The sequence below is a fragment of the Glycine max genome, chromosome 3 (assembly GCF_000004515.6).
Source record: "Glycine max cultivar Williams 82 chromosome 3, Glycine_max_v4.0, whole genome shotgun sequence".
Classification (NCBI taxonomy): domain Eukaryota; kingdom Viridiplantae; phylum Streptophyta; class Magnoliopsida; order Fabales; family Fabaceae; genus Glycine; species Glycine max.
The window spans coordinates 39,449,927-39,476,640 of record NC_016090.4 but is presented as its reverse complement, the minus strand read 5'-3'; the positions used below and the strand labels follow the sequence as shown (position 1 = coordinate 39,476,640).

The window sequence follows — 26,714 nt, the reverse complement described above, 5'->3', positions numbered from 1 at the left end:
TTAATTTTAGACTTTATATAAAAAATATTTTATATTAATCTCTATACATATCAACACACAGTCCTAAAACAAAGAAAAAACACAACACAACCGAAGGAAAAACAAGAAATTCACCATATTGTACATTAGAATTTGTAGTGTGGGTCCAATAAGATAAGAGAGTGGATAGGACTGGGTGTGTGTGTATCAAATATAGGAGGCATATTATCTAAAAGATTCGAACTAATTGAACTTAACTCTTCTATGCTTATATACATTTTAACTTGTCTTTGTTTGTAGGATGCGATATTTTAGTTCTCCAGGTCGTTTCTTCAAGTCCAACTAGATTGGTCTCGTTGGGACTTGTGTGAAATCATTTTGTAGACTGTTTTTTTTTTTAAATTAAAAAAAACTTGAGCTGCTTCTACATCATTCTAGACTTGTACGAAAGTCAGCCTCAAAGGCATCATGCTTGAATTTTTTTCTTGTTTGCTGCCTAGGTTTGTGCTTCAATCTTAGAGGACATTTCTTTTTATCTATTTTTTCCTAATTTTTTGGACTAGTATATATTATTATATCATGTCACATTATTTTCTTATTTTGATGTTTGTCAGAAAATCTTATTTATCATTTTTAGTGAATCTTTCTTTTTAATAATTAATTGGTACGTTGATATAAACTTTAGCTTATCATTTATTAGACTTTATAAAGAAATAGAATTAAAATAGTTACCTCCGCTTTCTAAACAATCACGGTTTTGATGCTCAAAAGTCAGTTCACAGAACAAAATCACAACATTCTCTTTCCCAACTCTCATACACCATCTTCTCATAATCATTCTCAATACCTATCTCAAGCTACAAGCCTACAACAACCTTATTTAAAGTCAATAAGTCACTTCTTATAGCATATGATGAATCACTATAACTATCAAGTAAAATATGTCAAACCTCTTCAATCTTCCTACAGTGATCTTTAACAAGGTTGCACCTTTATTTCTCAATCACCTACACCATGAAATTACCATGTATTACTATTTAGTATTTAGTTCGACCACATCGAAACCAACAAATGCAACCTAGCCACCACATCCGACACAAATTTGCCATATGCATTCATCTCCCAACAATAATCTCTTACCAAACTTCCAAACAATATTAATCTTGATTGCATCTATTTTTCTCCCATAGCAAGATGTATCATCTTAGTTATTTCTTATGTGAGTTGGGTGAGACTATAGATTTAAATGAAATTTTGTTATGAAATTAAGTGTTTACTTGGTTGTAACTTATAATCCTAATAATAAAGATAAAGGGATTTTTTTTTGGAACTGTATTGATTTGGAGCATTTGAAGTAATTTAATTGTAAACAAGTGCCTCCGTTATTTTCAAGGACATGTTTTGTTTTTTGTATTAGAATTAAAATAAACAGAAAAACTATGTAAAAAGACTATAATGAGAAAATGTACAAAACGAAATCACATGTGAGAAACAATGTCAGATATCCATTAACTACATCAGATTAGCTTTCACAGCATCAGGACATAAGATAACGGTAATGGTGATATCTTTTTTTTTTTTTGTCAAGGACTTGTTTACAAACATTGTCATATAGAAAAACTAAAAAAAGAATATCGTGTAAAGAAAAAATAATATTTATGTTAATAATGAGTCTATTCTGTGCTCATGCAAAACCACCCCATGCCAAGTCTATACAATATGAAACAGTGTCATTAAAGACAAAACAACAAATAATTAGATTATTTGTAAAGACACATAATTGCTTTTAACTTGTGAGGCAAAATTAATCACAATTAAATATTTTTATAAACTCGTGACACTATTAATCATATATCAATAATTGCAATGTTCATTTATCCTTAACTACTTGTGCTACAGGGACAGGGCAAATAGTCTGTGTGTACTCACATTACTCAATTACAAAACGTGCAGCTAAACCCAATAACATATCCCTCAATAAAAAAATAGGGACAGTGATTCCTTCCTCTGGGTTAGCACAGTGACTTAGTACATGGCATTTGCAGTCTATTACTATCAACATTATACAAAAAATTTTAACCCACATTTCTACTTACTATGTCATTCCAAACCTTGGATTCTTTGGATTAGCAAAGTTTCATCTGGACTGGAGGTCTTCCCCAATGAAATCAACAACTATATCTTCCTCAGTGCCATCAAACATGTATAACAGATGAATTGCACCATTTGGTCTAAAATAATGTGACATGATGGGACTATGACTCACCACTCTCAAAGCTTGACAAACGAGAGTCTGATAAAACAGTGAAGAGCTGTGTATCTACAAATAGCTGCAAAGCCAATGATTCAAAATCAATAGCTTTCAAACAGTAATTAGTAAAGAGCTCTGCCTTGCTTGAATAAACGTCCCCATAAAAACAGAACTAACTACGAAGACAATCTTCACAAAAAAAATAGGAAGATAAAATAAATTAAGTTTCTCCTAAAAGCTAAAATAAAGTGATGCACTTCAGTTTTTAGAGAAGTTAGGTGAGAGAAATTTTATAAAAGTTAAGTGCTTAAGTTGATTTTAGATTATGAAAGTACTTTAATTCATTTACCTTCTTATTTTATCATCCAATAAGTGCTCATCATGGAGAAGTTTATCAAAACACCAATCTCACTAGGAATATAAGTGAAAATAAAATAAATTCCAATGTGCCTATTCTGAAGGAATATTTAATGTACCCCTCTCCCCAATGATGTTAACAATTCTTACTTTTTCTGCAGCTTAAGCGAAATTAATATATACAATCAAATTTTATTCTAAACTAGGATGGCAACAAGACAATTATATGTAACAATCATTTCAATGCTTGTGTAGAACGAAAATTTCCTATGGTTTTCCTTAAAAGAATAAGGTTGTTACCTTAATGAATGGCTGGTCCCTTGCAGGAAATGAATCAATGAAGCTATCTTTAAGAAGTAAAGAAACCTGAACAAATTAATCCAGGATGAGCTAGGAAAAAGAAGGCAAACTACCAATTCTTGATTATTTGAGAACTTCCAAAAATCAATATCACAATAACTTAGTCATCTTACCCTGTCGTTATTTGATTGTACACTAGTGATCGTGTGAGATTTCAGATCTGAACAAAGTGACTCCAAATAGTGCCACATTATATTCAAAAACTGAGTTGAAGCTTCAGCCTGAAAACAAGTAAAAATTAGCAGTTGCCACTAATGGGAGGAGCATCAGAAGCTAGAAGCTGAAAAGGTGCTAGTTGATTATACATAGATAAGAAATACTAATATGTATTTTTCCAAAATAGTGTGTGTGTGAGAGAGAGATCTAATTAAGTATGAGAACTAAAAAAACCTGGACTTCGTTGCACCTATGTACAGGATGCTTTCTAGCAATTGATCTTTCATTTGAAAGTCTAGCATGAATTGGAGTCAACTGAGAGAGAAGCTCTCTATGTCGTGGAAGTCTTGGTAAGTGACACATTGTAACCTACACAAGAAAAAATTTGAAGAGAAACATGACCGAAAAATTCTGCATGGTACAGTATATGCTATCTTCTGGTTAGAAAACATTTTAGAAATAGTCAAAGATATGACAAAGTAAATTAAGTGTGACTAGTTCCAACAGACACCCCACATATCTTGTGGAATAACTTGTAATTATCTTTAAAACATTATTACAAACCTGATCCTTTGGCATATTAACAAGAACAAGATTCTTAGTTTTCATATTCAAGTCATCAGGTTTATGTTGTATGCCAACCTGCACGAACAAAAGAAAATTGGATAAACAATGAGACCATTCTTTAAAATTTTAAAAAACTTATTCATGAAAAAGAAAAAGAGCTAAATTCACAAATGACAGATAACCATGGTGATAAAATTTTCGGTTTGAAGTTATAATTCATGTATGAACACTTAAAAAAGAAAAAATTTCTAATCTGATCTTTCTCTTCCTCTCTCCAACCCTAATTTTGGTCTCATTTTTTAATTCAAATTTCAGAACAGGGCATCATTCTCACATATTGACAGAACAGTAGCATTATTAACACAAACATACTAATCCTCAATGCAAAGGCATTATCAATTCAAAATGGAATTGGAAGTAAGCACGCATCCTACAAACTAAAAAGCAACAAAGACATTGATATTGAAAAAAATTAACTGTGATCACTGGAATTAAAGTACATCTCCACATAATGATATTAACCCACTGCCTGTGTAAGATGAAAAACATGCTGTAGGTCAATTTCTAGATTACACAAATGCAAACATAAATGCTACATCTTAAGTTTCATATGAATTAATTTCTCAAAGCAAAAACCTAGAAAATCAATCATTAACCCTGGTAAGGGAGAATCCAATTGCTTTGTAATTCTGTTTTGCTTATTCACACACACACACACACACACACACATATATATGTTCTGAGTTGGATCTGTTTGGAGTTGAGAGATTGGGGTGCCAACATAGTTAGGATGCCAATCTCTTTTTCTCCAAGATTCAGCTCCCTTTTGCCAAAAAAAAAAAAAAAAACTGGTAAAGGAGAATATTATGAATGAATGAAGAATATATACTAATGTAATAGTTAACACAAAGCAACACTGAATACTACACTAAAGTACTAGCTTACAAAACAAATATAATTTGAGACAACATATTTTGTAAACATTAAAGAAAATGAAACTCACAATATATGGAACTGGGGCATCAAGAAAATCAATCATTTTCCCAGGTAAAACCTGAAAAGCAAAGCTAACATATTGTTAGACCTACGTGACATTGACAATGCCACAAGGAAAATCTGAAACCATGGCTTGTTGAATCCATTGACTCACCGGGAGCAATAAACTCTGCCACTGAAATGGACGAATCATGGGAATCAGAGAAAGCACTGTGGCAGATAGAACACCCTGCATTATGTCAAAATTTGCCAAAATGAAAGTTGGGTTATAATCCCCTCTGCATCAATCCAAATCAATCAGCAACAGCAACTAAGTAATAAGCTACAACATTGTAAGGAAAATCGATGGGCATCAATTACTATGATTGTTTTAAAGACTTACCAGATTTGGACACATTATTACCACCTGTTTTTCCAACAACACTCCTGTAATTAATGCCATCACCTACCAGAAACATCGTGGATAAATGGAATGAGTCAAAATCTTCAATAGGAAGTGGAAAGGCAGGGGCCATAGGTAACAGTCCACATGATGCAAAGAAAATGCAGTAAAGCATCTTCTTTGACAAATTGTTTCTGCTAGTGGTAAGGAATAATGCTAGCAGCACCATTCCTTTTCTGATTATGGAATAATTCATAATATAGAATCACAAGGAATCTGCTTATTTAGGTGAATGAAAAACATAGGGAAAATGGAAATGTTCAGGGAGATATAAATGATATATTTTTCTTTCTTTTCTTTACCTTTATATATTCGGGTTCATTTTAGTTAGAGGATGTAAATAGTTGTTGGGTTTGGTTTGAACCAAAGTATACCCCTAAACTACACATAGTAATTTAGGAACTGATGATGCAAGCTATAATTCAATAATGTTATCCAGTATAAGAACTAGGATAACTAAACAGCAAAAAAAAAAAAAGAACACCAGCAACAGGAAAAGGAAACATGAGAGACGAGCAAAATCAATCTGAAAATCATTTTCTGCATAAAAGATCAGTAAAATAGAAATTAGAGGAAAAATAATAGCTTTAAAAGATTTTCTGCTTGCAGGAAATGGTTTCTATAAAGAACTTCTGAGTTCAGACAAACATTAACACTGTTGAATGTCAACTGGAATATGTGCTTACACTATCAAGGGACAGAACTCGACAAGTAGTTGCCATTGTCCATACTGATAATGACAGGGCTTCCTCAGCAGCTGCCAGCTTTGCATTGTCCTTTAACCAAGTATAGTTGTAAGGAGTGTACATAATTTTTGGATAAGTATTGTGTTAAAAATCAATTAAAAAATTACCAGAGCTGGTTCAGAACAATTTGAACAATCATCCCCGAAGCCAAGTGAAGCAACTGAATGTCGTATGTACTGAATAGCCTGTAGATGTTCGAGAGGGTGGAAGACAAATTCACTTCCTCGAGGTGGAATAGGTTCAGCATGATATCTACACACTATCTGTAGCAAATCATTCTTATTTTCCTATCAAATCCATTCACAAAAAAAGAAAACTTGTAAAATGCCAATCAAACATCTCCTCAATTTAATCAATGCAAAACAAATTGACAACCATTTTACACTAACCATGGCCCATTCTATTAACAATTCGTCCCCGTAATCTCTTTCATTGTTTGAGAAAAAATCGTCCTCATCTTCTGATGCCATGCTTCTAACTGGACTGCCAATGAAAACAATATGGTATTGAAATTGAATAAGAATTAAACATTAAATGTCATAAAAAGAAGAAGAAAAACACACCAACAAAGTAGACAGATGGATGAACCATATCAAAACTGAAAAAGTTTCGTTCCATAATTGCTATAAGTGTAGCACAATAAATTGAAGGAAAAAAAGTGATGACAGTCTATCCAAAAGTAAAATCGAAACGAATATTGTAATTATAAATTTATTACCTGAAAAGTGATTCGGAACTTCCAAGACGCTCCAAGACACGATTCTGAGCAGAAAAAGGTGTTCCAACTTTCGGAGAAACTTGGTCATTTTTGTAATTTCCATGCATTCTTTCTATAGAACCAAGAGTTTCTGGTGCCCCAAAAGTACAATTATCATGATCTTGTAGATTCTTCCTGCCATCCTTATCTATATCCCTGACCTGCCAATGATCTGAAGCATCACTGGCGGTCACACTTACAGGAGATTGACAGCGAGAATCCCATCTTTTAGGGGACAACTGTATGATTTCATCATCAGATATAATCCCCGCAGCAGCAGCAGTAATAACAGCTGCAGCATCAAGGGGTATTGCACAATCCATCCAGTCACTGAATGACTCCCTATCCGGGGAGTTAGCATTTGAACTCATTTGATCATCTAATTTGGGTGTTGATGGAGTGCTGCCAGTGAGAGTCACCTCATTTATAAACTGAGTTATCCGATTCAGGCGCTCTTGTGCAATGAGACTACATCCAAGTAAGGCATAGTAAGTTCTACTGGATGTAGGGAAAACCAAAGGATATCAAGCATGTCTTTTCCCTGAAAAGTAAGTCAGTACATGCCAATAATGCTAACCTGTTTAACATCTCAAAGTGTAACTCAAAGAAAGGAACTTTAGTTAGAAGACAGTAACAGCGAGGTGCAGAAACCAGAAAACGGCTGCATGCCCCAGAGGGATGAGAAAAAGGAGATGATATGCCTAAGATACCAGGGGGCCTCTGAACAATTTCAGGCACATGTAAGCAAACTCCATAAAGTGTTGCATTGTCTGCTGCCTGATCAAGACATCAAGGTACACATAAAAGTGTTTCAGCAATATTACTGTAAGAAATAAATGAGAATCAAGGTATGCAGTAAGTTTATGTTTAATCCATCCTGTCCGGCCCTATTTGTTTGTCCATAAGGGACCATGTTACAAATTTCAAGTTTATTTTTGGTTCTCCTGTTCTCACTCGCAGCTTGAGCTATAACAACAGGATGCTCTTTAGCATCTCAAATGTTCTGAGGAATCTGAACCATTGAGACAATTGTTACAAATATACTTCTGAAGTTTTATCTCACAGAAAAATACTAAGTAGCTAAGAAAAAATTTATACTGTAAGATAAGTTACCCCCTCCCCCCCTGGCTCACTCTACAATTCTCAAAAAAGAAATTCAAAATAGTAATATGCAGAAACTGTACACAGACACAGAATCTTGCATAATCTGATCTAGCATAAGTGAACCAGGGTACAAGTAAAATAAGAGTTCAACAGAACAATCACTAACCATATCAAGCTAACAGACTAAAGTCGATAGATGATATCAATACAAAAATTACCTTGATTGTAAAGACAAATGAAAGATCATCTTTTCCTAAATGCTCCTGTAGAGAATAACAGCCAAAAAGAAAAAAGAATAAATATTATCGTTGGTTGCAAAGGTATTAGGTGCTCAATGGAAGGTTAATTATACAATAAAAATTGGATTGAGTCAATGCTTCTCTACAACAAAAATGAAAGATCATGAAATGTAGCATTCTCAATATTTCTCTGCATATGCATGCCATGGCACTTAGACTAAGTAATAAGTTATGCTTACGTAGTATAAATTTATTATCTAAAACACTACATGATAAATTGCTTTAACTAGCTTGTAAAAAAGCAAAAACATTTTTTTTTCATGAAAAAGAACTATGAGATCGATGTGGCATACCTGTCCATAGACAAGTTCATTTAGTTCGCTTAGAGATGGAGTCCTCTCCAACAACCATGCCTGTAAATCAGCACTTAAACAAATGAAACAGTTGTGGAAAATCAGATTTTATAACTTAACTAGACCTATTGTTTAGCAAAAATGTTATTTTTATCTTAGTAACAAAATGCCAAATTCTACCAAAAATAAAAGATGGGAAATTTTTATTTATAATTAAGAAATCATACAAATTAAAAGCAATAAGATCAGTCAATCATAATAAGCTAAACCTATGAATGTAAGTCAATATAGTGAGATTTCTCTAGATTCAATAGACTTGGAGCAACTTTATTGCAGATACTGTTCCTTAGTTTCTTTCTCCTTATGACCCCACTTTTCAACTTTAAACTTGCTAAACAATGTTGCTTGTAAAGGCAACTGCATCTTTGAATTCCTTGTCTCTCTCTTGCCATATCATCATAATATTGAATAAGCAACTACTGTTTAAGTTGCTCTTACTATGTCACATACGGGAATGGTATAAATTATGTTCATATGCTGCAGTGTAATGATAAAAAAGATAACAGAAATTTCTAACTCCAAGATAAATCAAACAATTTATTCATTGAGAAATCAAATAATTTTGTTTTGTCATTTACATATCATGGAAAGGGCAAGGGCAACATGCAATGATGGTAGGACCAATTTTTGTAGCTCCAAATGCAAACAATTGTAAGACAGTGTTTAAAAAAGAAAAAAAAACAATTGACAGCTCTGAGTATGTAAAATAGCATCAAACCGACCTTAACACCTTCAGGAAAGCAAAAGGGAGCTAAATCCTTCTTACTCATTGTTAGCTTCTTTGCAGGAGGATATTTGAACAGTAACTGCATGTTTGCAAAAAGGTATCAGCTGCAAAGAATCTATTGATCCATAGCAATAAACTAAATTGTGAATATAAAAAAGGAAGAGTCAGTTACAGTTTGTTTGCTCGGAAATTTTACGATCAAATTATTTGATTGCAGAGATTATTTGTATGGTAACTCAAATAATTCCCGTTCACCATCAAAATACAGATATAATATTCCTAAACATCTTTCATAAATGCTGGGAACCAGACACCAGATATGCACAACACCTATTAGCCTATAACACTCTTGAGAATTTAACCTTAAAAACTTATCTATAGAGAATAACAGACAAATTTAAATTTAAATTTCTGTTTCTGAAATGCAGAGACTGGACAGCCAGTTATCTCTTTTATTCCAAGTTTCCTTCTATTTCCTCTGTTTTGGAGGATATCTTATCCTTCCCTTAATTATACTTTCTTTCTTTTCTCATAAAATTTCCTTTTCAATCAAATGTGAGTGTTGAAAGGAATCTCATGGTAAATAATATTCTTAAAATCTTGGTTTTTGACCAAGCCTGATGGCATCATTATGTGACCCATGTGGATGACCTCATCTAGTGGAATAAAGCTATTGTTGTATAAAATGAATGTGTTACTGATATCTAACAAACCTGAGGTTCCAAAGTTGGTTCCGGTGGCCTTTGTTGCTGTAACATTTTGTAATCTAGAGATGCAGGTTTTTCCTTTTCCCACTTTTTCCTTCTTGCAAATGCATGCTCCACGGCTTCCAAATTAGCATCTGGATGCAGCCCCACAATCACAAAATGTTCAAAGAGCGATTCTGGCTCCTTATAATTTACACAATCCTACAGTAATATTCACAGTGGCTTACTTATACAAAATGATAAGCTTACATTTCTGACAAATATGTGTATGGTACACAAAGACACATCCTACAAGTTAGTGCAATAATGCATCATTGTTAACATTTCAAGTCTAAATGAAGAACCTTCAAAATAACTTTTAGCATTAACAGTATAGCCATTACTCATAAACCAGTATGGCATGGTTCACTATACGAATATAAGAAAAATCAAAACCCTCAATGGCTCAATGCTCATGCTCTAATTTCTTTCTGATAGGGCTAGATTATATAGAGAGACAACTGCTACCAATTCCCTTAGGTGATGTATATTTGACATCAAAATATTGCATGCAGAAATATTATATTTCCTAAAACATGCAAAAGAATGGTTAAATTTCCTAGAGGACAAAGAAGTTGTCTAAACAAAGTAGTAGATTTTGTTGATTAAACAATGATGAACAAGTAATTGAAGGGAGGAAACTGATTTTCTAATCTGAGGTGAAACATGAAGTAACCCGACTTATTGAAAAATTTATCATCATTGATAGCACTGTACTACTGTATTGTACAATATAGAACATTACTATTTGCAGATCAGTCAGTCAGGCAAGGAATATTTTCAAAAATAAATATAGTACATGAAGGGATTCTAAAAATTAAATACCAGATTTTTAGGATGAAGCCGATACCACTGCCGTTTCTGGTTGGCCATGACCTCAGGGTTGAAACTCGCCGGTGAAACTTCTTCGCGGAATCTGCCACCCCACCGCCAAGCCTTGTGCACATGAGATCTTAATTTCTGAAAGCTATTATTACGCTGAACTCCTTCTCTAGTAACAAGTTCACTTTGACATCGTCTATGTGCACCAGGCCCCATTTGTGGCATACTTGACCCACCACCAGAATACATATTGTGAAATGCTTCCCCAGCAACTCTGAATGCCCCTTCAGATAACTGCTGCAGGACCCGCATTGGCGATGTTGGCCTATCCTCATGATGTTCGGCCTCTTCTTTTGAGTCCATATTTTGATAAGCACCTAGCTCATCATCATGCTCTCAATTTTCACTTCAATAATCAAATTACAGCCTCCACACCATTTCTCTACCACCACCCTTTTGGATCATTGCACTGAATTTGATGATTCTACCACATTTTGATTCCAATGAGAATGCCCCAGATGGACATTATCACCAAGTTTATTCCAGGGATCCTTCTTTCTCTTTCTCACAAAAAAAAGTTTTTTTTATATGATTTAACGATCAAAACATCAACTGATTCCTCTGGGCAGGTAGATTCCACTTTTAATTTTTTTTTCCTTTTAAACTTTCAAACTTTTCCACCCGAACAATAATGGGCACCAACCTGCTGGTTCTAAAACATAGAACAATGATATTCTTCTCATTAATGATGGAACTGCCGGTATTATTCTCATTAATGGCAAAAGAATGCGCAGAATGAAAGAGGCAAATGAAAAAGTATAACCCTCCAACGCATATTGCTTGTAACGGAAACAAGAGCGAGTAAATGCATGGAAAATTCAAAAGGCAAGATCAATATTGCAGGTGGTTTTTGGTGTGACAAACACGCATGTACCTGTGTTTTCGTGGTTCCTGAGGAGGCTCGGTCCTTGTCCTAGATAGAACAGAGCGAGAGAGAGGGGAGAGAGAGAAGAGTTGCTAAATATATATAGAAATGGAAGAGAAAGGAAGGAAGATGAAAGAAAGAACCTTTGGAGTTTGAACAAAAAGCAGAGAACGGAAAAAATAAAAACTACTCGTGTCATGTCAACAAAAACACATAACATAACATAATAACATATGAGAATATATTTACGAGCATGGTCCTCAACTTGAATTAATTGTGATCGGACACTGCTCCATTTGTTTCCCAGTTTTGCCAAACTTGTCGGGGCTCTTATAGAAATCCCCGAGCACGCAAGCCAACTTTAATTAATTCATCGGACCAAGTGTTATGGCCACTGCATGTGCATGATAATAAAGGATTTTTATTTTATTTTTATTGTTTGGGGCGTGATAAACTATTTAAATCTTCTAAGTAAGAAAAGATAATAATAAGATATTAGAAAATATATGATTTATTATATATGTTTAGCACCTATTTTTTGGGAGCATAATATTTAAACAACCAAATAAGATGTCATATGATTCATAGTAGATAATCTTATCATTTAAATATATCATCATAATTTGATTATTGATTCAAGCATATGATAAAACATAGAGAGAGGTTAATCCTTTAAATAAAATTTAGTACACATAGGATGAAAAAATAAAGTTTGTGTAATGTTAGGGACCAAAAGGAATTTAAAAATGTTTGATTGGAGATTAAAATGAATTATTTTTAGCATATGGGTCAAAAAGTAAATTTTGTGCTACTGCAGAAACCAAATAAATAATTTTCTTAAAAATAAAAAGTAAGGACTTGGACAACATTTATCAACCTATGTGTACATCTCAAAAGATAAGATAGAGGATGAAACATGAATCCATTTTATGTTAAATACTTACACAGTTAAATAAAAGTTTTTATTTAGTTTTTTAACTACAATAAAGGAAAAAATAAAACAAGCAGGTTTTTAATAAATATTTCCACTTATTTTTAAATTCTTAAATAAAATAAGCTATTTCAATTTTTCTATCATTAGTTTCACTTTTCATGGTTCAGTTTGTTTAAATTTAAAAAATATGATTTTAAAAAGTATTTTCCTAAGAAGCACATGAGAGTTGCTTCTTAAATATATATATTTTTTTTAAAAAAATAAAGTTCTGACAAACATATAGAAAAAATTAGAAACTACTTATGTTATTAAAAAATATTTTTTAAAAAAAGCATAAAGAAACAAGCTCAATATATTAGTTTTTTAAGTTTATTCTTGTAATAATAATACATACATACATAAAAATCGAATACAAATCCCTTGATATTTTACGAATAAAAAAGGAAACACGATATATATATAGGTTGAAAGTTTTTTTTTAATAAAAAAAATCAACTTAAATAAAGTTAAAACATAAGAATTATCAATAAAAGTTACAAATTATAAATGGACCTGTACTACACCCTCAAGCCCACATAGGCCCACACTGGCTTACCCTACTTATACAAAGATCACACCTGAGATTTGATTTTCCACGAGTTGTTAGCTTCGTTCAGAGACTAGAGAGAAAGAGAGAGTAAACCCAAGCAAGAATCAACGGTGCGTTCGTCATAATTTGGGGTGTTTTGGCACGAATGTTTTGACAGTGTTTTCATTTGGGACAGTAATATGATATGTTATCATTCTTGATTATTCAAGAACATTAAATTTTTCATCAATGACATAATGACCCTAAATTTTGTGGTTATATGGATTCTATATTTCAAAATTTTGAATTCTTTATGAGTTCAAACCCTAATGACCCTTTGTGATCCTAGTTGGAGCTATGGTTTGAATTTTAGTTCATAATTGTGAATACAATTGAAAATTCTTTATGAATTCAAGAATGATACTCAATGATCCTAGTCAGAGCTACTTGTTTATAGTTTGAACATAATTTATAATATTCTGTGTGAATTCAGGAATGACCCCGACCATCCTATTCGGAGCTACGATTTTCCCCCCTCATAATTTCCAATAGAATTTAGAATTCTTTGTGAATTATGACCCTGGATGACCCTATTTAGAGTTACTACGATTTGAGTTTTTGTTTATAATTTTGAACAGAATGTTGAATTCTTTGTGAATTCAGTATTGATTCTCGGTGATCCTAGTCTAAAGTATAATGTGAAATTTGTTTATAATTTTGAACAATTTTTTTGAATTTGTTATTATGAATTCAAATTGATCCTTGGTGACCCAACTTGCGGTAAATCTAATCTGAATTGTAATGTGAAATTTGATTCTGAAATTTGATTTTTTATGGTTGTCGATGACCCTTAATCTGAATTAAAATTTGACTCTCGGCAATTCGAATGACCCTAATCGAAACTATAATGTGAATTTTTGTTCATAATTTTGTATTGGATTTGGTGACCCTTAATGCAATTCAATATTGCAACATGAATTGAATTCTTTATTTCAAAATTTTAAATCCGGATAGGAGGATATTTGATGGCTCTCAATGACGCTCAATGTAACATTCGATATGAAATCTCTTCTTACAATATGAACTTTTTGTTCAGAATTTTGATTTGGGATTAGCGACCCTTAGAAATTGCAGGATGAATGAAATTCTTTATTTCGAAATATGACCCTTGATGCTACTTTGCTAAATGCAGTGTGTTTATTCATGATGTTGAATTTTAAGCTTTGACGACCTTATATTCAATTGAAAATATGAATTATATTTTCATAATGTGAAAGTTGGGAAGGTATATTTTCAGCCTCGATGACCCTAAATACAATGCAAATTTCTTCCAGAATGGCATACTTAGTTTTGATGACCCTAAATTTAAGAAAAAAAACCAACAGTTACAACAAGTCCAGTTTATGTGTGGGATAACTCATTGGTAAAGATGTTGTATGATCAATGAGTATCATTATATGCTTAAAGTGCATTTCCTCATTATAAATAGAATGATTGAACTTGCGATTTATTTTAAATGGAGTATTATACCCAATTCTTCCAAGTCTATTGAATCTATATCACGGATTATATATTTTCAAGAAGAAACAACAGTGAAAATTTTCTCTTAAAAGGGGTTTATGTTTGAATCACCTCAACAGTTAATCACGTTACAATTGTGTCCATGTTGACAGTGGACAACTTATTTTGGCAATTAGATCTTTATTCATCATGTAAAATGGGATGGTATCTTGTGTCTTGATGATCCGCAGTGCAATTACCCATACATGACCTTGGTCAATTTGAATGGTCATGAGCTGCAGGCTATTGTTAGTAATTTTTTAGCACAATTTGGAGAACATGACTTTCAAAAATTAAGGTTGTCCCTAATAATATTTGCAAACTGATCCATGTGATCTCCAATGTTTATGACACTATTGTCTGGAATGACAAAACAGATGCCGCTTTCAATATGGGCTTGGCATATGCAGGTATTTCGGAGAAGGATAGTCTTTAGATTAAATAAATTGTAATTTTTTTTAATTTTACACTCTTTGATTATTTTAACAAATTGAAACATTTATAATTTAAAAAATTAATTTTTCAATTTCTAATTAAACAGACTACCCAACCCAATGCTGGGTCTATAATGAATTGGGTCAAAAAAAATTTAATTTAGGCTTAAATGAAACTCAAACCCTTGAAAAGTCTAATTTGTTTAAGGTTAAATCATACATTTTCATCGGGTTGGCCCGACTACCTCGACCCATTTTACAACTTCTATGTTTTTAGCTTTCAGTCAATTTTTTACTAATTTTATTAAACATAATCTTACTTTTTTCCCCTAAAGTTACGCTTGTAGTTTTATGTTCTATAACTAAAGAGTACTAGATATTCTTATATATATTGTTTAAATTATAGGAATTATAAAGTTGTCTTGATAGTTGAAGAAAAAATAGAGAAAATTCTTAAATTCAAATTCCTTCCTTCCACTAACATAATAACAAAACTAACAACTAATATTTATAGATTATTTTCTTTATATAAATTATCAATTATGTATTTATGTTTTGAAATCAGCATAAATCTCGTGAGATTTTTTTTTTAATTTGATATGATATAAAATTATTTTTTAATCAAAATAGACACTTTTTTATTAATTTGAATATTTAAATCATAAAAAAATACTGGTAATAATTACCTTAATAATTATAATTATGTCTTTTTATGAATATAAAATAAAATGGCATTGTATTATTTAACAAAAAAAATTAATTTAAGGAAATAGAATAATAGAATGTTATTGATTAACATGTAATTAACTATTATTAAGTTAACATTTACCCTTATTTGTTATATTTCCTCCGTCCAAATATGACAACGATTTTAGTTTTTCAAAAAAATATTTAAAATTGACTGAAATTCTCACTTTTTTAATGAGATATTAAAAAATATCTACTCTAATTTTATTGTATTGAAAAACTTAATAATATATTTATTGAAATTAAAAAAATAAAATATTATATTCAAATTGTTTTCTAATAAATACTATTATCTATTTTTCTTTATTAGTGTGAAAAAATCTTAAACTTTAGTCCCTGGGGATAGAGAGAGTAATAGCTTTCTTTTGTTGGTGAAAGGAGGGAGTAGTGGTATATTGGTATTACAACAAGTTATTATAAAATCCTGATTCGGAGGCTTGTAATTTTTTTTACTAACTTATAAGGTATTTTGACCGAATTATGATATATTTAGTATAAACTCTTTGCTTACTAGTTACTATAATTAAAAATAATAATATATTTATATAAATTAAAAATAATAATGAAATTGCAATTCAGACAAAAGTTAAATTAAATTTCCATTTTTTAATATTTAACCATTTTCTTATTTTTCTCATATAGCAACAAAAGAGGATACTATCAGACGGAAAGGATTGACATAGTAATATAAGATTCTGTTGCCTTTAACATGAGAACCAGTGTATTATAATATCTCAACCGCAGTTACACACTGCAAACAAGATTAATGGGTTCAGAGACACTTGTGATTTTTGACTAAAAAAAGTTCTACACTATTTTCTCGACCTTTTTAGCCTTGCATGCATTCCTTTTTTTAAATTATGAACATTTCTTAAAATTTTCAATTTTTATTTTTTCATTTCTGTGTAACTTTTACTGGGCAAAAAATAAATAACTAGATGATACTCTCGACTGATTATTTTCTGGTCTTTTACCAAAAGTTTGATTTAGATCATTAGATGTATTGGTAAGTGGGAAGTATTGTAATGTGTTTTCATTTTCTTCGTTTTCCATGCCTTGGGCATGAAATGTTTTGGTGAAATTCATATGAGTTGAGCGAGTTTCGTTTTTCATTTTGTGGATTTCATTCCCAAAGTAGTGGGATCCATAAGAATTTCAAGCAATGAAGGAAAACGTGTTTTGAAAGAGTGTTAGTGAATGGATTCATATTGTAAGATTGAAATTGGAATATCTGATCCTTATTAAGATTCTAGGAGGTATGAGTCAATGTTTTTAACTCTGTTTGGTCGAAAGCATAGCCAGAGTGGATCCTCTGTATAAGTATACTCTATGCTACATTGCAATGTCATGGTGGTTACTTATGTATGATTCAGATGTATTTACCATCTGATGAAGTTATGTAACTTCTAGAAGTATTTTTGTGAACGCAATACTTGTTTGCAGCAGAGATTAAGGCCTTAGTTGAGGCATTTACTTTTGCTGCAGCATTTCTGTTTGCTCATTTTATTTTATTCTATTTTTTTATTTTCTGGCCTAAGTTTACTTTGTTTTTCATATATGATTTTGTTTTGTCAAAACTACAATTTTCATACTTTCTTTGCTTATGATTGAAGATGTATCTATACCATTTTAAATGTGGATGTTCCTTTTTCTTCTACCTCCCATGAGAAACACCGTGACAAAGTAAAGTTCATAATTTGTTGCTTAAGGCTATGTCAGAATTTAGACTTACGCACGAGCTGGTTAAATTATAATATATTTTTTTTCTTTCATGCCACCAATAAATATAAGACATGGAGAACTCAGGAAAAAATTCAAGCTGGGCAAGGCTGATCCGTTACCGGTTTCAACCAATTGTAGTACATTGAGTGATGTCGTGAATTTCCCACAGAATCAAATTAAGCCTCATGGTGCTATGCTATTGTCTCCAAATTCCATGTTGCCGAATCAGAGATCAATGCCAACTGCAACACATACGTGGTAGATAAAGAGGACTAGTTAAAAATTAAAATTAACTACAAGGCAATATTTTCGCTCCAATTATACTACTGCCCATAAAACCCAAGTATCTTACCAATCAATTGGAAGCCCGAACTTTTATGCATATTCTGTAACGATGATCCTTCGAGTAATGTGGCTGGCTTGAGTAGAAATGAAAATGCTTGTGGAAATGTAGCCCAAAGTGGAACTACAAGGCAATTTTCTTGCCAACAGAAATCTCATGATGCGAGTCTAATTGAATCTGCACATGTTACAGCCGTTGAGTTAAGATCGAGGATACAAAAGCCTCAACACCAAGACCACTTGTTAACCGGAACAATCTCACTCAAATAGGATTGAGGATATCAAGGTCTCCAGAACAAGATGATTGGTTAAGCTGAAACAATCTTACTTAAGTAAGATCGAGGATACTAAGGATTTCAACTCAAGATTACTAATAAAACTGAAACAATTTGACATTAGTTTATTTACACATTTAGTGGTCTAATGCATTAAGAGAAATAACAGGTTAATTTTAAAGGTTTTACGGATTTAAAAAAATTATGTAAAAATATTATGATTTATTAGATTTTAAAAAAAAACTTTTATGATTGAGATTTTTTAGTTTTGATTTCAATGGATTTGTATCCCTAGAGTTTAAATGCCCTTAATTTTCTCGTAAAAGTAATTGGCTCTGAATTTTTTTCAATATTCCCCTACGATATTATGAGATTACAAATCCTTCACATCTTTCTAACTAGGCCAAACAAATACTCATTTTCAAAAACTAAGTGAGAACAAGTACTTCCTTAAAAAAAAGTGAGAACAAATACTACTAGTCCGTAGTGGTTAAATTATCTCTTATTTTATTAGTTTTATCTATTTCTATTTAATAATTTTTTATTAAATCAATTTTCCATTTTTTTTTGCAATACACCTATTTATATCTTATATAAAAAAGACACTTAATACATTTGTATTCATAATAATGTTATTTTCTCTTTTTTTTATCAAAAAATTAATAGTATATTATTATTTTTATTACTATTATTATTATTAAGAGAGAGAAAATATACCGTGATAGTGTAAATTTTTTACACAAATTATATAATAACAATAATGATAATAATTAATGTCATAGAAATTGAAATCTATTATTAAATTGTTTAAAGATAAATAATAATATATAAATAGGTATTATAAATATGTACAAAAACTATATAAATAGATTTTAAAAAATTATATATATATATATAAGATTTAATTACCTATTTAGTTCTTATAGTTTTCAAACTTATCAATTTTAGTCCTTATAGTTAATAAGTGGTTTTTTTAGTCCCTATAGTTAATAAGTGGTTTTTTTAGTTCATGTAATTCCCGATAAGTCCCTACCATTAAAATTGCTTAACACCATTAAATTATTGTTGCCGACATCCTTCCCCAAAGCTTCCTCTCTTCCGAGAGGCCCTCGCCTTGCAACGTATACTGCACTTCCACCCCATCCTCACTGTCGACGCTGCAAAATTGCCGTCGCCGTCAACCTCTCAACCACTCCTCAACCACGTATAAACCTCGAGTCCTTATTTGATTCCAACGACAACAACAACCACGGGTTCAGACTCATAATTGACGGCAACAACTACGGGTTTAGATTCATCATCGTTGAGTGTTATGTCTCAAATGGAAAACCCCGCCATACACCGTGCCGTCAAAATCTTCCTCTCCATTTCTCGCCTTTGCATGTGTCGGAGAGGTCGACGGCGACGCCGATTTTGCAGTGAGCACGACAGTAAGGGTGGGGTGGAAGTGCAATATCCGTTGCAAGGCGGGAGCCTCCCGGAAGAGAGGGAGCTCCGAGGAAGGACGACCGATAACAATAATTTAACGGTGTTAAATAATTTTAACGGTAGGGACCTATCGAAAATTAAAAAAGTCACTTATTAATTATAAGGACTAAAATGAATAAGTTTAAAAACTATAGGAACTAAATGGGTAATTAAACCTATATATAAATAGATATTTTAGCATGATATATTTATTAGTTGTATAAAAAAAATTGTATAATAAAATAATTAATGTGAACTATTTAATCCTCCAACAATGTTATATTTAATTGATTCAAATCAACAGTTATTATGGAGTTTTGTTTTTTATCAACGGTCAATTTTCATGTTTCAAATTATTTTCTCACAAATAAATGATTATTATAAAGTGTAAGTTTAGATTTACTTGTTATAAAAGTTTTAAGTGAAGTTTACTTATATTATATATATATATATTTAAATTTTAAAATTGATACACATTTAAGTAATTCTTATTTTAAAAAATTTAAAATTTAACTTTATATAGCAAATTCAAATCTAAATTCTATTTTTAAAAATTATTAAGTAAATTAGTCCACGACACATATTACTTATAATAAACGGATTTAAAAATATAGGAATTAAGCTTTCAGCAATTACATTCATAGACTAAAGAGGCTATTTATCTAATTTAGTAATTCAATACTAAAAAGAATGTTTGTTTTTTTTTTTTTACTTTTTGATATATTAATTTTAAAGAATTTATGTTTCATTAGCTTAGAAATTCACGAAAACCTATGTTTATGGTAGTTGTCAGTTGGCACAGATACATAGATGGGCATGGGGATGAATGAATTTCGTAGTAGGCAGTAGGCAAGTAGGCTTCATTTTGATTTGCAACTTCCACTTCAACTTGCAGTTGGTAACGCACAAACAACACCTTCCACGCGCCCCAATCACTCGTAACTTACGTGTGCAACCGGTTTTCCCTCTTTTTTTTAAGAAAGAAAATAAACGGAAATGACCTCCTCAAATTCCCCCCAAACATCTTTCTTTATTCTTCTGTCATAAATTAATTTCACCTTTTTTTAGTATTTGACCTTTGCCTAGTTTTCTCACCTAGCAGTAGCAAAGAGTACACTTTGTGGCCCTGCAATTTAAAATTTTAAATCTTTCCTTTTTTTTAAATTCTGAATATCTCTCTCCTCTGGCTAACGTTAACGTCGAAGCGGTTATTTATTTATTTAAAAATATTTATATATTTATAATTATTACTACTGTTCTGGCACTCGTTGTCTTTTGCGCTTCTCATATGTTATTCAGTTTTTATTCCACCCCACTGCGGCAACACTGTTCCAAAAACTCCATCTTTTTAAGGTTGTTTTTTTCGGGGATTTGAACTCTGTTCTATACTTTGTTCAGTATGGAACCCGTGCCGGTTGTGTTGTATGTGAGTTCGGACGAAGAAGAGGAAGTGCCTTGTTTGGAAGAGAACGGAGGGAGGAACAGGATCATTGACTTTGACTGGGTGAAGGAGTTTCTTGACATTTCGGACGAGGAATCGAACGAGGTGAGCAAACATGAACACAAGTCGAAGTCGAATTCTTCTTTGATATCGACGCCAAGCGTGGAGGATGATGATGATTGCGTAGTTCTGGATGTTGATCCTGAAAGCCGAGTCAGCACCGTGGATGGTGACTCGCCAACTGAGTCAGACGAGTTGGTTGTTGTTGGCGAGAAGGGTCAGGTATTTTATTTTCTCCAAATTTTCAAAATAAAATTCTTATTTTTATATAATTGTTAGTGGGAAAGAAAGGACTAAATGATACTCTCTCAAATATCGTGCATGTGATTTTTTTTTTTTTTTTGGTGTTTTGCTAAAAGTTTGATTTGGATGTATTGGTAACTGGGAAGTACCGTAATGTGCTTTCAATTTTCTTAGTTTTCAATTCCTTGAGCTTGAACTGTTTGGCTGAAATTCTAATGGTTCTTACTGAACATGTGAGTCTGGTGGGTCTCATTTTCCATTTTTGTGGATTTCATTTCCAAACTAGTGGGATGCATATGAATTTCAAGCAATGAAAGAAAATGTGTTTTTTTTAAAGAGTGTTAGTGAATGGATTCATATTCTAAGATTGAAATTGGAATATCTGATTAAGATTCTCGGAGGGATGAGTAAATGTTTTTAACTCTGTTTGGAAGACAGCATAGCCAGAGTGGATCCTCTGTAATCTGTACAAGTATACTTTATGCTACATTGCAATGTCATGGTGGTTACTTATGATTCAGATGTATTTAACTTCTGATCAAGTTATATAACTTCTAGAAGTATGCTTGAGAATGCAATACTTGTATTTAATTGCGGAATTTACTTTTCCTGCGGGATTTTTATTTGCGTGCAGTAGAAATGCTACAGAATGCAATACTTATTTGCTCATTTTACTTTTTTGATTTTGTTTTCTCTAAACTACAATTTTCATACTTTCTTTGCTTATGATTGAAGATGTATCTATATCATTTTAAATGTGGAGGTTCTTTTTTTGTTTTTGACTTGCAGATTGCATGCAGAGACTATCCTCATCCCCGGCATCTTTGTGTCATATTTCCTTATTCTTCCACCCCCCATGAGAAACACTGTTACCAGGTAAAGTTCATAATTTGTTGCTTAAGGCTATGTCAGAATTTAGACTTATGCATGAGCCGGTGTAATTATATTAGTTTTTTTTTCTTCATGTTATTAGCTGTTTGATATTATCCTTCTATTACTATGACCTTTTTTTTTTATGACATGCAGTGCTACTGTTATGTGTGTGATTCTGTAGCACCATGTCCGAAATGGGTCACTGGCCTTTTAGGTATGGATCATTGTCATGCAACCGATGAATCCGAGACATGGAGAACACGGAGGAAAATTTTCAAGCTGGGCAAGACTGCTCCATTACCGTCTTCAACCAATTATAGTACTTTGAGTGATGTCACGAATGCCCAACAGAACAATATTCTGCCTTTTTGTGTGATGTCTCCATATTCCATGTTGCCGAATCAGACATCAATGTCAACTGCAACACATACATGCTCCCCAGTCAATTCCATACCTCAAAATCAATCCTCTTCGCCAATTACAATGCGTACGTGCTCCTCGATACATTCTAGCTTCCAGAACCAGGTATCCTGGCCAAATAATGTCCCCTCCATTGCCACCAACTTTACAATCCCGTCTGGTACAAACCGTGGTAGATATCCAGAGTCAGGATCTACTTTGGCGAGAAACAGATACCAGTCTCAATCCATTCCACAGCACTCGCTAGGCAATCGTGCCATCCAAAGGGTGCGACAACATGGAGTTAGCACTTTAGTGCCTCAGTTCCATTCTCATACATTGTTTAACGGTTTAGGCAGTGTTGGTGTTGGGAGCACCATGCCAATGAACCATTCTACTCATGATGCTTCTGGTGGCTTCAGTAATCATGTCAATCTAGCACAGCAATTTGCCGGATATCATGCTGCAACAGGATTTTCAAATGATAACAGAACTTCTTACGGACAAAATGCTTATGTCCCCCAAAATTTATGGTACCCTAATCCTTGCTCTCAACCGAATAACCTCAGCTCTGTCAGCAATTACGCTACTGCTCATGAAACCCAAGTATCATACCAATCAAATGGTAGCCAGAATTTTTATGCTGTTCAAGGTAACAATGCTCCTTCAAGTAATAATGTGGCTGGTCTGAGTAGAAATGAAAATGTTTGTGGAAATGTAACCCAAAGTGGAACTACAAGGCAATATTCTTGCCAACAGAAACCTCATGATGCGAGTCTAATTGAATCTGCATTGAAGGCAGATAGGATTGAGCATAGCAAACAAAGCATTCCTTATCAGCAAAGTTCAGGATCTACGAACACCTGTCTTGGCTCAGTCGATGATATCAAGCGCTGGCTTTTTGGCGATGAAAACTCTTTCCTGGTTGGAGCCGATGATGCTTTAGCATCATCATCAGCTCCATCCGGTCTTGGCTCAGTCGATGATATCAAGCGCTGGCTTTTTAGCGATGAAAACACTGTCCCGGTTGGAGCTGATGATGCTTTGGCGTCTGAACTGAATACGCCATCTCCTGATCTTAGCACATTTGATGGGGGCTCATTCTTTGATTTTGAATCCTCTTGGGAATGTCGTGCTCGTGTCTAGTTATCGATGATGATGAATCTTCAAGGTAACGAGACAAGAGTTCTGCTGCTTGCTTTATAAATGGAAGAACTCGGAACCTGCTAGTGTTAGATATCAGTGGCTATTGGCTACATATTTGTCAATACTTATGACTTACTGACTCTGAGGATCTCATAAGTGATTAGATTTTTTATCTCGTTCCCATTGCAGATAAGTTTCATGCATTACAGGTTTAATCTTCGAGCTTAGAATGCTGACATAAGTAGGAAGTGAGTGAAAGTACAACAATTGACAAGCGTTGCTTTGTCCATTTTGTTTTCAGTTAATGCTGATTATGTTTAAGATTTATTTATAACATTTTTAAAAAAATTATCGAAATTTTGTATATAACAGCGTATCTAATTTTATTCAAATGGAAAGAATCTGATCATATATGATCTCTGTGCATGAGTGGTACATCTTTACACGCGTAACAATATTTTTTTAAAAAAAGATTTTCCCCATAATATTAAAATATCACTATTCTCTGTCACAAGTGACAATTTATTCGTTGACCCTTTTTTTTCGAAATAGTGCAACACTAGATAAAATGAACACCATTTAATGAACAAACATGTTGAATGCTAACGCTCATGTTAACCTATTCTTATATAGAGGTGTTGTAAATGGTATGGGAAGGGTATATAATTGGTAGAGGTGGTTTATAAAAAAAGTACTAGTATAAATTGATAGGTGGATGGGGTTGAATTTTTTGTTTAGGGTGATTTTGGGGAGAAATTACTAGGTGGGAGAGAAGTGTGAAAGAGGCCAAACTTTTCTTTTGTTTGAGAAGGGAGGGAAGTGGCCAAGTGAGGCAATAGAAACAAGTTTGGTGAGATTCAATAAAAATAATTCTCTCAAAGTGAAGAGATTTGGGTATAATATTTTCTTAATTTTCAATCTTAAGTCACATCAAAACAAGTGAGCAATACTCATAAATCCTGATTGGCATTTGGTCTGAAATCAATTTTACAAACACTTGACATCAACACCAACAAACTATTATGGTTTATATAAAATAATTAATAAGCATGTTTTTCTTTTTAGTTTTATTTATTTCCTACCTTAAATTATGTTTCCTAAATAAAATAATTAACATTTTGATTATCAAATTATAATTATTTTCATAAAAATCAATGCAAACATTTTTATCCAATAATTTTTTTTATCAATGGCCCCCTAATAGCCAAGTCTGGCTCCGTCCACGTGCAACACAATCCAAAAATCTTTTAAAATGTCTACAACTGGAATGTTGTCAATTCACCTGATGACTTCTTGCAAGTTTAAAAGAATTCAATATAATTGTAATGAAATAAAAATAAACAAATAATATAATAATATATATAATAATTGTTAAATATACTATGTAACGGTTAAAACAATAATGATATATATATATATATATATATATGTATAAATCATCATTAGACAAATCAGAGTGTTGTAAATGTTCTTCTTATACATTCAATTTTTACGAATAAAAAATATATTAATTATTATTTTAAGTCAAATATATTAATGTTGAATACTTAATAAATATAAACACATATATATAATATAATTGTAATTTATAATTATGTAAAGTATTAATTATAGAATTTAATGTCTATATATTAATAGTATAAAATTTTACATAATTTTTTTCTCTTAATTATATAATGTATTTATTATTATATTAAAAGTTAATTATGTTAAATGTTATTAACTATATAAGAAAAAGATATGAGTATTTACCGATATGCATTAAGATATCAAATTTTATTATGATTAATGTTAGTCTGAGTGAGATCTTTTCTCTCATTCACATTTTTTTTATTCATAAAATTTGAACTCAAGACTTCATTTAAGGAAGAAACGGATTTAAGATCACTCGGACCAATGACTTGTTGATAGGAAAAGTCCTTTAGGAATACAATATTCTTTTCATTTGTTTATCAATGAAAAAATTACTCATTTTCTTTTATTTGTAAGAAAAGGAAAAGACAACAAAGAAACAACTAAATCCTTTGGGTTGTGACACCATGGCATCACCAAGGTAAGCTTGGTATATGGCAGAGGGATAATGATCAAGAATAATCAAATCCTGTTGAGAAGAGTTTCCTGTCTTTGCAAGCCAATCTGCACATTTGTTCCCTTCACGGTACACGTGCAAAAAGGTCACCTCCCAATCCATCTCTGCTTCAATGAATGGATCAGCATGATGGTAGGGAAATATTGATGAAACATGTTGATATTTCTCCAGTGATTAGGTCCAAAGCAAGCTTTGAATCTGATTCGTAGATCAATCTTCCAATTCTTGTCTCTAGCTATCTTCAAACCATGATAGATGGCGAGTAACTCTGCATGAACTGAAGTTGCAAAGCCACAGGATCCCATGAAACCTGTGTGACACAGTTCCCAAGACTATCCATTGTGATTCCGGCAAATCCTGCTTGTCCCGGGTTTCCAAAAGCGCTCCCATCAGTATTAAGCTTCATGACATCACCGGGAGGAGCAATCCAACACACTTGCATAGGAGAAGGCTGTTGCAATGATTGAGTAACGTCCTTAAAGATAATGTTGTCGAGAGTGTGAATCTGGTTTAGCAATGTGCCACACCGGTTTAACATTATCATTGAAAATTTCTTCATTCCTAGACCTCCAGATAAACCAGCAAGTTTTGGAAAAGAGAAGACCTTTATCTCCTTTAATGTTGTTCTGAATCCAATCTTTTGAGTTTTTATGATGAGAAGCATGCTGTCTGGCGGCCACCTTTCATCTCAATTCAAATAGTTACCCAAACTTAACTTTGTAGTACCTAGTACTGACACAAACCTTCACTTTTAGTCATGTACAAGCACTTTCATATTCTTTTTAGCCCTTCTCATTATAAAATGTACCAAAGATCAAAATAGCTTA

The 26,714-nt window shown here is 32.4% G+C and overlaps 2 protein-coding genes across 2 annotated transcripts; one reads left to right on the top strand and one right to left on the bottom strand.

Annotated features, from left to right (window-relative positions):
• Positions 1–1,800: 1,800 nt before the first annotated feature.
• LOC100791254 (uncharacterized) lies at positions 1,801–11,830 on the bottom strand. The gene is made up of 19 exons (XM_006576907.3): positions 11,597–11,830; positions 10,666–11,374; positions 9,808–10,002; positions 9,090–9,173; positions 8,308–8,367; positions 7,934–7,978; positions 7,189–7,388; positions 6,573–7,079; positions 6,244–6,337; positions 5,962–6,141; positions 5,795–5,884; positions 5,049–5,111; positions 4,821–4,895; positions 4,674–4,724; positions 3,668–3,745; positions 3,338–3,472; positions 3,061–3,168; positions 2,888–2,953; positions 1,801–2,309 (listed from the first exon to the last, which is right to left on the bottom strand). Exons 2-19 carry the CDS (start codon positions 11,023–11,025, stop codon positions 2,235–2,237), a joined length of 2,466 nt encoding a protein of 821 aa, XP_006576970.1. The 5' UTR covers positions 11,026–11,374; positions 11,597–11,830; the 3' UTR covers positions 1,801–2,234.
• Positions 11,831–20,834: 9,004 nt separating this feature from the next.
• LOC102665987 (uncharacterized) lies at positions 20,835–23,970 on the top strand. Its single transcript, XM_006576906.4, has 3 exons — positions 20,835–21,359; positions 22,170–22,256; positions 22,407–23,970. The coding sequence occupies exons 1-3, from the start codon at positions 21,036–21,038 to the stop codon at positions 23,796–23,798; spliced, it is 1,803 nt and encodes a 600-aa protein (XP_006576969.1). The 5' UTR covers positions 20,835–21,035; the 3' UTR covers positions 23,799–23,970.
• The last annotated feature ends 2,744 nt before the right edge of the window (positions 23,971–26,714 follow it).

Excerpts from the sequence above, each read along its gene's own strand:
- LOC102665987 (XM_006576906.4), top strand. The coding sequence starts at position 21,036 with ATGGAACCCGTGCCGGTTGTGTTGTATGTGAGTTCGGACGAAGAAGAG. Across the intron at positions 21,360-22,169 it reads TTGTTGGCGAGAAGGGTCAG|ATTGCATGCAGAGACTATCC; the intron begins GTATTTTATTTT and ends TTTGACTTGCAG. Across the intron at positions 22,257-22,406 it reads ATGAGAAACACTGTTACCAG|TGCTACTGTTATGTGTGTGA; the intron begins GTAAAGTTCATA and ends TATGACATGCAG.
- LOC100791254 (XM_006576907.3), bottom strand. The coding sequence starts at position 11,025 with ATGGACTCAAAAGAAGAGGCCGAACATCATGAGGATAGGCCAACATCG. Across the intron at positions 7,979-8,307 it reads ATGAACTTGTCTATGGACAG|GAGCATTTAGGAAAAGATGA; the intron begins GTATGCCACATC and ends TATTCTCTACAG. Across the intron at positions 4,725-4,820 it reads GGCAGAGTTTATTGCTCCCG|GTTTTACCTGGGAAAATGAT; the intron begins GTGAGTCAATGG and ends TTTGCTTTTCAG.